The sequence below is a fragment of the Gorilla gorilla genome, chromosome 1, assembly GCF_029281585.2.
Source record: "Gorilla gorilla gorilla isolate KB3781 chromosome 1, NHGRI_mGorGor1-v2.1_pri, whole genome shotgun sequence".
NCBI classification, from domain to species: Eukaryota; Metazoa; Chordata; class Mammalia; order Primates; family Hominidae; genus Gorilla; species Gorilla gorilla.
Window position 1 is genome coordinate 86,870,485 of NC_073224.2, and position 15,951 is coordinate 86,886,435.

Below are 15,951 nucleotides of genomic sequence, written 5' to 3' on the forward strand. Positions count from 1 at the left end.
GGAAATGAAATTAAAACTCTGCTGTTAAAAGCCTAAAAATTCAAGTCAAGACAAACTCAAGCATTCGACCCAAAGGTCTAGAAAGGGGGCATCTTCGTGGACTAACTAGACCACTGGGGCAGTGAGTGAAACGCGGTATCGTCGCGGCGCCCACACTTAAGATGGCACCGGCCTGAGACTCAGCTGTGCGGCCGCTCTACCTCGGTTCCTGGTTAGTTGGCCTCATTGGTGGCGTCGGAGGGAGGAAGGTGGGCCTTCTGTCCCGTTTCCGGACCCGTCTCTATGGTGTAGGAGAAACCCGGCCCCCAGAAGATTGTGGGTGTAGTGGCCACAGCCTTACAGGCAGGCAGGGGTGGTTGGTGTCAACAGGGGGGCCAACAGGGTACCAGAGCCAAGACCCTCGGCCTCCTCCCCCGCCGCCTTCCTGCAGGTAACAGGGAGCCCTGCGCTGCGCCCCAAGTCCTTGCAGGACTGCGCCGTGGGGGAAGGGGCCGGGCGGGGAGGAGGCGGCGGGCGCGCGCCCGGCTCGCGGGTCTGCGCTCTGGGGCCCGCGCGGGAGCGAGCTCGGCGCGGCGCCGGCGGCCGGTTGAGCTGTGCTCTCAGGTTCGGAGCAGCCTCCCCTTGCTGATTGTGGGGCGCCCTGTAATCTGCGCTTCGCGGGCGACCCCCGACAGGTGAGGCGCCCGCGGCCAGAGCTTTCCAAGGCAGCCGCGGAGTCGGTCCTCGCAGGGAGGTGTGGAAGGTGAGGGGCCAGCGAAGCGAGAGCGGCGCCTCGGCCCTTCAGTGACCCCGCGGGGTCGCGGCAAGCAGGGCGAGGGTGCTCGGCTGGGCGGGTCACTGTCCCGGGGCGGCAGTGCCCGAGCCCGGGGGGATCCTGGGGGCGCTCCCGCCCTCGGGAAGGCGGCCTCATTCTTGATCCAAGACCAGTGCCCGTCCCCCAAGGCCCAGCTGGCTCCTGTCTTGGCATAGTGCTTTCTGTTTAGAATAAAGATGAAACATTTCTCAGAAGAGCATATTCAGGAGTCCATGTGAAATTCTCGGAGTCGGGTCTCGAATTTTGGGGGTCACTGTTAACTGCTGTTTTTAAGGACCCATGTTCTTATAAAATGTATCTTGAGCTGAAATCATAATTATTTTGGCCCATAAAGACTTAATTGTGTATTGCTTGTCAGCTAGCAATGCTGGACTGAGTTCCGCAGAGGGAATATATACCTGAAACACGAAAGCGAAGGGCCGGAGTAACGTTACCGCTGGATACCAGAATATCAGCCAGTACAGTGCATCCTTAATACTCACAGTGCAAGCCATTATCTTTGGAACTTTCAAGCTAAGGGAGCTAGGACCAAGGTAGTCTCGATTAATTGCTGGGAAAAGAAAATATTTGGTAGAAACATTTCCCTAGAGCACACGGGTTTCTTAGTTGAGTGTATGAGTTGCCCTTTGACCTAGACAAGGGTTTTCTTAATCTACAAGCGGTCCAGAAATTTTATGTGCTGCCCAAGTAGGCAAAAGAGTGGAAGGAGATTATTAAAGGGAAGACTCTGATGCATATTCAAGTCAGAGACTGTCAACTCAGCATTTTATTATAGAGTGGAGATGCTAAGTGCTACGAAATACCTATTACGGGATACCAGGATATCCTTTTCTACCTTCTTGTGACTTTTTAATTTCAAAGCTAATGAGCAAGATTTTGTGTTTTCCCGGTCCTCAAAACAACAGGAAAGCATTTTGGAAGGCCAAGTGTTTTTCTTACATTTCAATAAATCAATTTTAGCTGAATTATCATTTTTAAAGCACTGGCGGGCATGGTGGCACATGCCTGTAATCTCAGCAACTAGGGAGGCTGGGGAGGGCAGGTAGCTTGAGCCCAGGAATTCCAGGTTACAGTGAGATAGGATAGCGCCAGTGCACTCTAGGCCAGCAACAACAGAACAAGACCATATCTCTATTTAAAACAAAAAACAAACAAACAAAAAAACTTCTTCATATAACAGTATTTGTGCTTCTTTAGATATATTAGCGTGAAGAATTACTGCTTCAAAACATTCTCAAATTGCTAATCAGCACACCTTTTTAATTTTCCCCCAATAAAGTTTGCACTGGGAACATACAATATATTCTTACCACTGTCAGTATTACACTGATGGTATCAGTGGACTTCTGTCAAAGTTAACATGCTTTCAAAACAAGAAAATGGCATCCTTTCCAGTTCTCTCAAGAAATTGAGTCATCCCTTTTTAATTTTTAAGTGATATTTTTAGTCTTAGACCTAAAATACAGTAAGAAAAATGAATTTTAACTACTTCCTAATGCTTTTATAACTTTGTTAATTATAGTGGAATTCATATGAAATCTAAGGTTAATAGCTATTGCAAGGCCAATGTTCCCACAAGGAGGTATTTTGCTATTTAGAAATAGCTAAGTAAATTAAATGTTCCTTTCTCTTGCCTCTGGTGACTGCCATTCATCAGCCAGAGCACTGACCCTGAATCCTGGTGGCAGTCTTATCTCCCATGAGGATTAATATTAACACTTAAATAAACAGCATGATTTCCTGCCAAGAAGATATTCATTTATATACAGTCCCTTATTCTCTGCTTTTCTCTTAATTGTGTGTTGATTTTGGAAAGCTGTGTTTTGTGGGTGAGAGAGAGACGGTCAGACTAGCTTCAGATACTTTCAAAGTAACACTTCTGTAACTCACTCTTCCAGTCTGACTGGCTTTTCAGGCAGCAGTTGGAGACCAAGTAGAGCTTTCTGCCTATGAAATGGCAATTAGTTTCAAAGAACGTAGACCCATTCAAGTTACCTGAGGAAAAGGGGGCTGGTTGTAAGGGTGTCAATGGGATGTTAGGGTATCTGGGTGGAATTAGATTTGAGGCTGGGCTTCTGGTAGTCTTGAGATGGATATAGTAATGTGCCCCCTAAGTATGACTAAGCTACTGTCCCAGTGTTTGCTTTTTAAAATTTTACTACCAACTGACTTCCTCTGGAAAGTTTCTGACTTCATGTGGCTTTGGTTTGCCATAGCTCCACCTCCACCTCATAGCATCCTTCTACCTTCAGCTATGCTTCTAATAGGCAAAAATTGTTCTTAGTTCAAATTCCTGGGGGAGACAATGATCTGGTCAGTTTATCTCTTCACTCAGGCCATGAAATTGATGGCTAATTTGTGAATTAACCGCCCTTTGGCCCAGGATAGGTACCTGACAACATTAACTCTGCCCAAGAAGAGGTGGCAAGATCAAGTGCTAAGCATAATCCTCTCTACTCAGCAGGAGGTTGTGACAATCTGGCCAGCACTCTATCTCCAGAACAGAGGGATTAGCATTGTTGCTTTTACCCATGGTCCCACATAAACTTTTTATTTGTAGTCCCGGTAGAAAGGTGAATGTTACCATAGTTGCCATACTTGGCATTTCTTTTAGTACTGTTTTTTGCTTCTCTGTCATTTTTAAGAAAGATACATTGCCAGGTAGGTAGGAATTCAGTGAATTTGTTACAAAGCAGATTTAGTTCTTATTCTCAGCAACATTTTTAGATTTTGAAAATCTTCAATTTTAGATAGCTTTAGCCTTTATACATGTGTTTCTTATATAACGATGGTTGTGGATCGGTAGGCATTTTAAATTTTGTTCTAGGCATGTGTTTTGAGCAGCATTACATACCCAGTGTAGAAGGTGTTGTATGGAATTTCACCGAAGTGGGGAAAAATTCCAAGTAGAGGGTCAATGTGTAATGATTATTGAGTTTATATTTGTCCAAAGAATACAGATTTTAAACAAATTTTTAAAGGCCTACATAGAATTATTGGCCATATTTGTAGCAGTTTGCTTTCTACATTGCCAGAGTTAGTAAGAACTCTATTTTCTAATTTTTATATTATGGTAAAGCCACCACTGAAAACTGACTGCCACAGATTTTTCAGACATACGTTGTTTGGCCTATATAGGTTTAGAAAACATTTGATTCAACATTGAAAAATATGGAGATTTCCACAAAACTATTCAGGCTCTTGGTTCCTCACGATAAGTGGCATGATCTGACAGTTCTGAAACTGCAGTCCTGGTTGGAACTCTGTGATAGCCACTGTCTTCAGAATGCAAGCCTCTCACAGTAGGTCCCATGCACGCACAGTAGGTCCCTCTGCCAGGCTGCCAGTACTGCTGGGGCACCGCACATTACCTCTTGTCACCCTGTGAGTTTGTATCCCTGTTGTCAAGAAAGCTGTTCATATTGTAGAAGATTTGGAAGGTGCAGGCAAGTGTGTGTGTATAAAATTACCTATAATCTGACCTTCCACTGGAAACCTCTGTTAATACTTCAACATATATTTTCAAGTCTGTGTGTATGTATACATATATTTCTTTCCAAAACAACTTTGAGGTGTAATTGATACAGAATAAATGAAAAAAGTATACAGTTTTATGTTTTGACATAATCACCTGTTACCATCATCATAATCAAGATAATGAATATATCCATCCTCCCAAAAGTTCCTCATACATCATGATAATCCTTTCCTCTCCCTTGATCCCTCTAACTGTGCCCCTTCACTAGGCGAGCACTGAAGTATTTTGTCATAGTTGCATTTGAATTCTGTGTATGTGTGGGCTTTTGTTTTTTTTTAGCATTTGAGATTATTTGAGATTCAGTTTTGCGGTTTCCCCTTTTTACTTAGGATAGCTTTGAAGAGTAGTGCGATCGTACTTTTTCTTACATTTATTGTCATTTGTGTTTCTTCAATGAGTTGTCTGTTTTCTTTCCCATTATTGTACTGGTGTTTTAGTGTTTTACTTGGTTTATATGAGCTCTTCATTTGTTAATATGTTTTTCATTATATTAACAATGTTTTTCAACATATTAACATTAAAACCATGATTTTCCTCATTATTATAAGTATTCTCCAATTTGTATTGTTTTCCTTTATAATTTTAAGTTATTTCTACATACAGAAGTTTTATTGTTTTTGAATAATAAAGTTTTACAACATTTTCCTTTGTGAGTGAGGATATACAAGTGAGTTAGGAAGTATGAATTACCTTATTCTATTTTTGATTGCCTTTCCACTCTGAAAGTTTGTATGTGGTGGAGTTTGGGGAGGGACAGTAACTACCTGTGACTATTTAGTAATGTGCATTTTCTCTAGAGCTGTTAGTTGTTAATTAACAACCATTGCTGGTAACTTGCAGAGCGTTTACCATTTTTACTGTCAAATGTCCTAGTTATGAGGATCAAAGAAACTAGTAGTTTGGGGTGGCTATGTCTGGATATCTCTTGTTGATGTTGCAGATAGGGATTTAATGTTTGAAATTCTTTTCTGTTTTCTTTTAGATCTGCTTGGCTTTGAGGAAGAGTGGCAGTACTGCCTCACTGCATAAGGGATGGGATCAGAGAACAGTGCTTTAAAGAGCTATACACTGAAAGAACCACCATTTACCTTACCCTCTGGACTTGCTGTTTATCCCGCTGTACTGCAAGATGGCAAATTTGCTTCAGTTTTTGTGTATAAGAGAGAAAATGAAGACAAGGTTAATAAAGCTGCCAAGGTACCATAATAGGTGACGACTTAATAGTTAGTACTTTTTACTATCTTGTTTTCTTTAAAAAAAAATATGAAATTAGTAAAGTTCAAAGGAGGTAAGATCATAAGGACCAGTATTTTATTTATGTCCTTTCAAAACATTGCTCTTACTTCATGGGCCTATCTTCCATTTGCATGACATGGTCAGATACCATACCTGTAGCCAAAAAACATCATAAAACTCAGTACGATGGCTTTTATCATCATATTTTATTTTTCTGGTGAGAAAGTTAGGGAGACATTTTTATGTAGCTAATATAAGATATAAGGAGCGATATAAGGAGTTAATCTCGTCTAGCAAAATGCAGTTAAGTATTGACAACATTCTGGAGGCTTCAGCTTCCTCCTTAGGGAAAAGATCCTTGTAGTTCATGCCTTATAATTGTTGCTCCAGGCAGAGGGTGCCAGTGCATTAGCATGCTGTCTGACACACTCAGGAGATCGTGGCCTCTTATCAGAAAAAATGATTTTACTGTGGAATGTAAGTCAATAAAATAACCCCAAGTGTCTTTTTGAATTAGGGAAAATGAAGGCATTAGTTGATGCTTCTTTGGATAGCTAGCACTTTGGAAATTTAGCCATTCAGATATATCATCTTCTAAAATGGAAAATGTAATTGTATTAGTAAGTTAATTCTCCAATGTTTATTCTGGTAGGCATGCTATTTTCAGGTTGAACTTGATATCTTGATTTTGTTAGAATTATAATCTCTATTACCTTGGGTCCCTTAGTTATCAACAGGTATGGAACATTGATGTCTATTTCATAGGACTCTAAATTGTTTTTATTTTTTAAAATGATTATAAAGGATTATATTAGTAATGGAATTTTGGTCTTCACAAGAGTAATTTATTTGATGTTGTATTTTTGATCAAGCATGAAATTGTTATAAGATGGTTCCTAAAGAAAAAGATGGGTAACAGTTCTCTCGAGAAGCGTGGTGGTAAAAAGTATATAGCTGGCTGTTTTCTTGCTAGGTAATTTTGCTTTTTGGTAGAACCACATTTTTGACTCTTTTTTTACATCATCTAGGTATTGTTAAGAATTTTTTATTGTGATTTTACAAAAGACAAAATGCCTTACTTCGCTTTCTTGTTCTTACAGTTAATGTCTAACATGTCTCCTGTTATTTTCATCTAATAAGATTGTGCATTGTTTTTAATAAACTGACTATTATTGGCGAGGTACTAGAGACTTATCTTTCTTAGTATTTTTTTCTTTATAAGATTTTTTTAAAATTGTGTTACGCTTTATGATGCACGTACCAAGAAAATTGAATAACCTAGATCGAGTTTTTAAAGGAAAAAACACCAAGACCACTCTCCATTTTTGAGGACTTCTGTGCTGAAGGAATTGCGAAGCTTGAGAGGGAAGACTTATTCCCCCTTAATATTCGTAGATACCCTTTTAAGCCATGTCTGAGTCTTTGCACATAGTTCATCTTTGTCTCTTGTTAAGCCATTCTGTGGCTTTGAAAACCTCATATATGAATTTGGGAAATTTGAAATTGCAACAAAGTGATAACTTTAGATTCTCAGAATGTTTCTCATAATCTTAAAAAACTAGGTCATAGCACTTGAGAAATGTATGGCATTCGATGTGCTAGATTTTAGGAATTTGATGTCCTAGGTATCTGAAATACTAAAACAATATATTTAGCTTGCCTCACTTTCTCTAGAGTTTGGGTTGTTGGTCACACCTTTGGTAGTTTTAACGATTATTTCAAGCAGATATATAGTGTTTTCTGTTATTGGATAACAATATACACTTTCTCCACTGTTACAAGTAAAAAACAACAATCATAGTATACACCAAGATGAAATGCAGGTATAAGCTCTGGCCACAAAATAATGTGAGAAATACTTAGTTCTATCTGACCATCTCATTTTATATTGAATTCATCAGCTATAATTAACAGTATAATTTGCTGATGATGATGACTCATATATGTAAGCCTATAAACAGTGATAAATTCTAAGCCCGAATTTGGTTGCTGTAGTTTGCTGTAATCTAAGTGTTTTGTTAGGGCTTTGTGGTAAGCTTATTAAAGCTTATAAAAATGATTCTTGAGTGTCTTTATGCCAGGAATCACACTGGACTCTAAGAGTGGTATATAGATGCTATATAAGTGCTCTATTTAGTATTGTTGGAGTCATTATGCTCTTCCCCGTAATGAATTTGGGCTGTTGTGGAAGGGTTAGTCAACATTATTTAAGAATGCACATGGTGTGGGCATAACAAGAAATGGAAGAGATGATGGCTATGCCCAAAAGAGCTTGCATTCTAGTTGGAGAAAGCTGTTCTCCTCTCTCATACTGACTTTTTTTTTTGAGATGGAGTCTCGCTCTGTTTCCCAGGCTAGAGTGCAGTGGTTCGATCTTGGCTCACTGCAACCTCTGCCTCCCGGGTTGAAGCGATTCTCCTGCCTCAGCATCCCACGTAGCTGGGATTACAGGCAGGCGCCGACACACCCAGCTAATTTTTGAATTTTTAGTAGAGGTGGGGTTTCACCATGTTGGCCAGGATAGCCTCTACCTCTCGACCTCGTGATCCGCCTTCCTCAGCCTCTCAAAGTGCTGGGATTACAGGCATGAGCCACCACACCTGGCCCATGGTTGACTTTTTAAGAAATTATTTTTTGCCCTTCATAATCAGAATCCAGTGCTCTTACGTGGCTTCTGGGCACTATCCACTCAGAAGAACTTCAGAAGTATCCCCCATGCCTCAGGTATGATGGACCCGCCAGATGGAATGGCCAGCTACTTGCTCCCCACCACACCTTTCAGACTTCACACTCTCCTTTTTCCTTGGATGTTAATAACCATCCAACCTGCCATTCTAAACTAATTATCTGCCAAAATCTCTAGTCTGAGCTCCAGATCTATATTTTCACTTACCTATTGAACATTTCCACCTAAAAGTTTTATCAGTACCTCAAATGCAAGCTCTACAGAATGGAATTTTTATTCCTTTCTCTTTCTGCATTTTATTGTTAGTTTATGATCTAACCTTCAGATAGTGGACATTTAAAAAAAAAAAAGCATCTGCATTTTATCTTAGATTTATGTCTTCAGAGAAAAAGGAATAATATTTTTCCCTGAAGATCTTTGTTCTCTAGTTTAGGCATCTTGGTTATTTTGTTTACTTAACATATTTAACAGCATGAAATTATGGCTTTGTCTCATCTAAAAGCCTGCAGGTGGATTTGGGCTGTAATGCTGAGTCAGTTAACTTTGCATAGTTCTCAAAGTGAAATAGCGAATCAGAGGCAGAACAACAATAAAAAGTTAAGCCTCTGAGGCTTGAATGAATTCTCTGGATAGCGGAATCATAACTGATTCCTGATAAACGGGAATCATTTATATTTAGGGATAGAATCTCATACTTAAGATCCCTGTTTGGGTGTAGAAAAATATCATCATTGATAAATTATATAATACTATTCATATTTAACAATAAAAGTTCTTACTCAGAACCCTCTTTCAGAGACCATCACCTAGGACAGTAAATGGGATGTAATAGGTATTCAATAACTTTGGGGAAAGTGCTTTCAAGACACTCATTCAAAAATAGTCATCTTTCTCTACTAGGGCAAGAGCCATTTATTTGCTCAACTGATGTTCATTGAAAAATATCCTAGTTACCCTTAGCAAGTATGTCTTGTTGCTGTTCTTTAGAGCAGCAGAGGCTTGAATCAAAAAATGTCCTATTTGATTCTGAACTGCTAGCCTTTCCTGTGAATCTGTGTGCATAATTTATGCTTAATATTGAATGTACCAAAGGAGAGTGAGAAATAAGGTTCTTGCTAAGTGCCTTGTTCAGAAACATGTAATGAGTCATTTCTTCCTCTCCTTCTTTATTAAACAAACAAGTACTCACTTTGGATCAAGAAAATTTCTAGGTATTGTAGAGTAAAACAATAAGCAGAAGAGAATATGAAAGATTTGGTTTGAAAATTATTTGAAATTTATTTGAAAATTACTTGAAATGATACTTAAATGAAAATATGAGGGAGGCTACATAATTTTATACAGAAACCGTAGCTCAAAACACACTTGTAGGCCAGGCATGGTGGCTCATGCCTGTAAGCCCAGCACTTTGGGAGGCCGAGGTAGGCGGATCACCTGAGGTCAGGAGTTTGAGACCAGCCTGGCCAACATGGTGAAACCCCATCTCTACTAAAAACACAAAAATTAGCCAGGCATGTTGGCGTATGCTGGTAATCCTGGCTACTCGGGAGGCTGAGGCAGGAGAATTGCTTGAACTCAGGAGGTGGACGTTGCAGTGAGCTGACATTGTGCCACTGTACTCCAGCCTGGGCAACAAGAGCAAAACTCTGTCTCAAAAAATAATAATAAATTATTTGGTGGGGGGCCTGCCAAGCCCACGCCCACCCAGAACTCCAGCTGGCCCACAAGCTGCGTGGGCAGCCCCGGTTCCCGCTCGCACCTCTCCCTCCACACCTCCCTGCAAGCTGAGGGAACCGGCTCCGGCCTTGGCCAGCCCAGAAGGGGGCTCCCACAGTGCTGTGGTGGGCTGAAGGGCTCCTCAAGTGCCGCCAAAGTGGGAACCCAGGTAGAGGAGGCGCCGAGAGTGAGCGAGGGCTGTGACTGCCAGCACGCTGTCACCGCTCAGTATTAGATTCTCATAGGAGCAGGAACCCTATTGTGAACTGTGTATGCAAGAGATCTAGGTTGTGCACTTATGGCAGTCTAACTAATGCCTGATGATTTGAGGTAGAACAGTCTCATCCCGAAATAATCCCCCCACCCCTGGTCCATGAAAAAATTGTGTTCATGAAACTGGTCCCTGGTGTCAAAAAGGTTGGGGACCGCTGTGTTAAGTGATGTAAATGAGGCACAGAAAGACACACACCACAAGATCTCACTCATGTGGAATCTGAAAAAGTTGATCTCATACCAGTTGAGAGTAGACTGGTGGTTACCAGAGGCCAGGAAGGGTAGGGGATTGTAGGGGATGAAGAGAGGTTGATTAATGGGTACAAATACGCAGTTAGAAGATACAAGATAGAAGATATAAGATCTAGTGTTTGATAGGTCAGTAGGATGACTAGTTTACAGTAATCGATTGTATATTTTTACATAACTAGAAGAGAATAATTCTAATGTTTCTAGCATAAAGAAAAGACAAATGTTTAAGGTGATGGATATCCCAGTTACATTGATTTGATCTTTACAAATTTTACGAAAGTATTAAAATCACAGGTACTCCCCCAAAATATGCATATTATCAATTTTTTTAATTTAAGAAAATTAAAAATAAATAGGGCAAAAAATAGTCTACTGTGGTTAATATTGTACTATGTCACATAAAACGTAGAAGCCTTGTAATGTAGGTATCTTCAGCCTCCTATCCCTACCATTCTTTGTTACATATTAATTGTACATTCATTCACACACATTGAAAACCTCACTAGGAAGTATTACAATATCTGCTTTAAATAGCGATTAAATAACTGAAGAGGTAAAAATGTGGCCTTCACCTGGGCACGGTGGCTCACGCCTGTAATCCCGACACTTGGGGAGGCTGAGGTGGGTGGATTGCCCAAGGTCAGGAATTCAAGAGCAGCCTGGCCAACATGGTGAAACCCTGTCTCTACTAAAAATACAAAAGTTACCTGGGCATAGTGGTGCAAGCCTGTAGTCCCAGCTACTCAGGAGGCTGAGGCAGGAGAATCACTTGAACCCGGGAGGCGGAGGTTGCAGTCAGCTGAGATTGCGCCACTGCACTCCAACCTAGGCAATAGAGTGAGACCCCGTCTCAAAAAAAAAAAAATAAATAAAGTGGCCTTCATATTTATTGTAATATTTACTGTTTCTGATGCTGTTCCTTCATTCCTGAAGATCCAAGTTTCCCTTTGGTATCATTTTTTCTTCCATTTGAAGAACTTCATGAGCATTTTTTATATAGCAGGTCTTCTGGCAAGAAATTTTCTGGTTTTTTTTTTTTTGTCACCAAAAGTGCTTTTATTTTGCCTTTTCCTCTGAAGGTTACTTTTGCTTAGATACAGTATTCCAAGCTGATAGTTTTTTCTTTCAGCATTTTAAACATGTTTCATTGTTTCTTGCCCTCCACCTTTCCTGATGAGAAGTCTGCAGTTGTTTAAATCATCATTCTCCTCCATGTAATGTGTTTCCTTTAGCTGCTTCTAAGATTTTTTTATCTTTGATATTTAGCAGTTTGATGGTAATATGTTTAAGTGTGCTTTTTAAAAAATTTATCTTGTTTATATTCACTGAAATTCTTCAAGTCTGTAAAATTTAAATTTGGCTAAATACTTTAAGTATTTTCATCCATTTAAAAATTTTCATCCATTGTATTTTTTATGCCCCAATTTTTTTCTTTTCTCTTTTTGGGACTTCAGTTATATTTATTTGACCTTTTGTTATTGTCACAGGTGTCTGAGGCTCTGGTCTCTTTTTTTTCTTTCTTAATTTTTCTTTATGAGATGGGGATTTCACTGTGTTGCCCAGGCTGGTCTTGAACTCCTGGGCTGAAGTGATCCTCCTGCATTGGCCTCCCAAAGTGCTGGGATTACAGGTGTGAGCCACCAAACCTGGCCCCTCTGATCATTTTTTAAAACATTTTTTATTCTTCAGATTGGTTAATATTTTCAAGTTTACTGACTCTGTATTCTGTCATATTCATTCTGTTAATGAGTCTATACATTAATTTTTGATTTTCAATCTTTTATTTTTCTTTTGGAAATTTAAATTTTTCTATTTATTTTATAACTTTTCCTTTATCTCTAGGAGGATGATTATAATAGCTGCTTTAAATTCTTTCTGGTAATTCTAATATCTGAGGCCCCTTGGAGTGGTGTTTGTTGGTTGTCTTTTCCATTGAGAATGTGTTACATTTTTGTGGTTCTTTGTATATTGAGTAGTTTGGGGTTGCATCCTGGACATTTTGAATACGATGTCACATAACTCTTTGCTCTGTTATAATCCTTTGGAAAATGCTGATGTTTTTTATTTAGCAGGCAGCTAATTTAGGTTCAGGCCTCATGTTTTTGAACTAGTTCCTCTTACTCTTCCTGTGAATGGTATTTGCAACCTGTCTGTTTCTCAAAACTTTGCTCTGCTGGTTTGGGTCTATCCAGTGGATGCTTGCTTCTGAGAATTTGTGGGTATGTGAAAAATCAGGGCATCTCTCCAGCTCTCTCCTCTCTGGGATACCCTCCTCATACTCACCTTCCTTGGTTCTTTTCTATCATTCTTTCAGCCAGAAAGATGGTAAAGTTTTTACTGGACTTTTAGCACCTTTGTTACACTGCTTTGCAACTGGGGCCTGTCACCATGCATAGCTGTGAGAAGGGGAAAATTTCCCCAAACCAAGAAACTTACCCCATGGGTGTCGCTTCTTCAGGTTTGACTCCCCTCCATAATCTGCATTTGCTTACTTGTCAGGATTTCAGTTGTTTCTGGCACTTTGTTCAGTTTATAGCAGTAATCGTTGAGAGATCTGGGCTCTTATGAGGCTTACACTACAATAATGGAACTGGAAATTTCTGTAGAGCCATTTAAATGTTAGTAAATTGAATGATGTCAGAACAAGTAATAGATCTTTGCCTTATGTAAAATATAGTGGGTAGGGAGGAAGGTAGGGAGCTCAAAAGAGCCTTAACTGCAAGTATACATTTTCTGATTTCCCCCATAATGTATATGAAACTATAATCTGGTTTGGGGTCATTAACTTCAACTCTTCGGTTTGTATTTTTAAAGCATTTGAAGACACTTCGTCACCCTTGCTTGCTAAGATTTTTATCTTGTACTGTGGAAGCGGATGGCATTCATCTTGTCACTGAGCGAGTACAGCCCCTGGAAGTGGCTTTGGAAACATTGTCTTCTGCAGAGGTCTGTGCTGGGATCTATGACATATTGCTGGCTCTTATCTTCCTTCATGACAGAGTAAGTAACCTGAATAGTCTGCATCACAGACTTTGATGTAGATGGGGGTGGGAGGGTGATGTGTGTGGTAATACTTATAAATTATGGTGTTTATAGAAATTGTAAGTGAAGTGTTATTATTAGAAAACTTCCTGAGGAAAAATAGCATGTTGGAAGGCACAAGAGGTGCTATAGATAGAGGTTTTATAGAATGGACAACTGGTTCTGTGTCCCTGGACAGTTACTTATAGAATTTTATTTTAGTTTACTATAGTCTGTCTCTAGTTTTGGATAATTCTTTGCCTAAAAATAGCTACAGCTGGCATGAGTTACTAAAACAAAGAAAAGGTGTAATGTTAGTGCTGCCATAGACTAAAGTTCCTATTTGTTTTCAGGAGTTGTGTCCCATTTTAGATTTTGAAGAAAGAAATGACCATTTCTTAGGAAGAGGCAGAATACATACATATCCTTTCCTTTCCCATTTGAGTAGTTGGGGCCAATTGAGAGACAGCCTCTTAACATTCTGTGGTGTAACCAGTGTGCTTGGCTCTCTGATGATACTTGCTATTACTAGAAGATGGTTCCTAGGTTTACTTCTGGTCTGTTTCTTGACAGTATTACTGTTTTCTTAATGGTATTTGCATTCTGAAGCATTAAGGTCTTTGGCAGTCCACCAAGATTAAAAAATACTAGTCACAGGTTAGAAACACTTGGACTTGACTCATCTTTATGTATGTTTTTAAATTTTTTTCAATTAATTGGAGACAGATTCTCCAAATATCATGTTGGATTTATAGTCTCTTAAAAGTGCATTTACAAGTTCGCATGATAATGAGAATTATTAGTGGTTCAGTGGGGAGAAATATCTTCTTTGTTGACAAAAGTGCATACACATGGTTAAAAAGTTTGTACAGTATGTGGGTGAGGTGTCCCTCTCCCATCGTTGATTCCAGTGCCCTAATTCCTCTCTTCAGAGGCGATGGTGGTAACTCGTGTATTATTCCAGAGATGTTCTTTGTGCATATAAAACAAATATCTAGTGTGTATACTTCTTCTCTTTCATTTTTTTCTCAAATGGAGATATACTATACACACTATTCTAAACCTTCCTTTAAAAAATATTTATCTTTTGGAGTATTCTCTATAAAAATATTTACACATTTGATGTATTGGGTAGAATATTTAAAGTGCTCTTTTGGCCAGGCGCAGTGGCTCACACCTGTAATCCCAGCACTTTGGGAGGCCGAGGCAAGAGGATTGCTTGAGCCCAGGAGTTTGAGACCAGCCTGGGCAACATGGCAAGACCTTATCTCTACAAAAACATTTTAAAAAATGAGCCAGGCATGGTGGCACATGCCTGTAGTCCTCCTACACTGGAGACTGAGGTGGGAGGATTGCTTGAGCCCCGGAGGTCAAGGCTGCAGTGAGCTGTGATCACATCACTGTACTCCAGCTGGGGCAACAGAGACCCTGTAATAAATACATACATTACATACATACATAATAACTTTAAACGTACTTTTTTATCACTGAAATGATTTTTGGTTTGGGGAAAAAAACTTAAATACCTGAATCCTGTTCTTATTTTCTCCCTTTCTTTTACTTATTTGACTGTACTATTTTTACAGTTTTAAAATGGGCTCTTTTGTGGTCTGTGGGATATTTCTTTTTTTTTTTTCTTTTTTTTTTTTTTTTTTTGAGACAGGGTCTCACTCTGTCGCCTAGGCTGGAGTGCAGTGGTGCGATCTCGGCTCACTGCAAGCTCCACCTCCCGGGTTCACGCCATTCTCCTGTCTCAGCCTCCCGAGTAGCTGGGACTACAGGCGCCCACCACCATGCCCGGCTAATATTTTGTATTTTTCGTAGAGATGCGGTTTCACCGTGTTAGCCAGGATGGTCTCGATCTCCTGACCTCATGATCTGACTGCCTCGACCTCCCAAAGTGCTGGGATTACAGGCGTGAGCCACTGCACCTGGCCAGTCTGTGGGATATTTCTGGTGGTCCTTATCATTCCATTTTCCTCTTCAGGCAGAATTTTTTTAATGCCTGCTAACAAGATTTCAGATGAAGTAGATCTGGGTTCGTGATAGAATGTGGGTGAGAAAGAATTTAGAGAAGAAAATAAATAAAATAACCTATGTGAGCAAAGATATATTTTATCTTTAAAGGCATTGGAAGCAAATAATACAGATTATACAGACTTGTAAATGTATGTTTAAGAACATGTATATCCCCTGACTCCCATAGAAATCGGGAGATGACTGTGTGCACTGGCTTTAATGTGTTTATTAACCTGCCACATCAGGCAGGGGGAGATAACAGAAGCCCTTCCATTCCATTTTTCTTTTTATCTAACTTCATTCAATTTGTTGTTTCTTAAAGTTATAGTTCCATTTATTATGCCACAAGTGGGAAGGCTTGTCATAATTTTTTTGGTGATTAGTATTTAGTTTTTT

At 39.8% G+C, this 15,951-nt stretch overlaps 1 protein-coding gene across 8 annotated transcripts in view; it reads left to right on the forward strand.

The window, feature by feature from the left end:
- The first annotated feature begins 224 nt into the window (after nt 1–224).
- Nucleotides 225–15,951, forward strand: part of SCYL3 (SCY1 like pseudokinase 3) — a 38,855-nt gene continuing 23,128 nt past the window's right edge. Inside the window, exons 1-3 of one of the 8 annotated variants that reach the window (XM_004027871.4) lie at nt 225–430; nt 5,335–5,549; nt 13,330–13,515. In XM_004027871.4, the coding sequence (XP_004027920.2) occupies nt 5,385–5,549; nt 13,330–13,515 (351 nt within the window). In that variant the 5' untranslated portion in view covers nt 225–430; nt 5,335–5,384. Of the gene's footprint in view, nt 431–498; nt 743–5,334; nt 5,576–12,987; nt 13,134–13,329; nt 13,516–15,951 lie in introns of those variants that run through there. The other 7 variants (XM_004027870.4, XM_055365801.2, XM_055365810.2 and 4 more) reach the window with 7 other exon arrangements.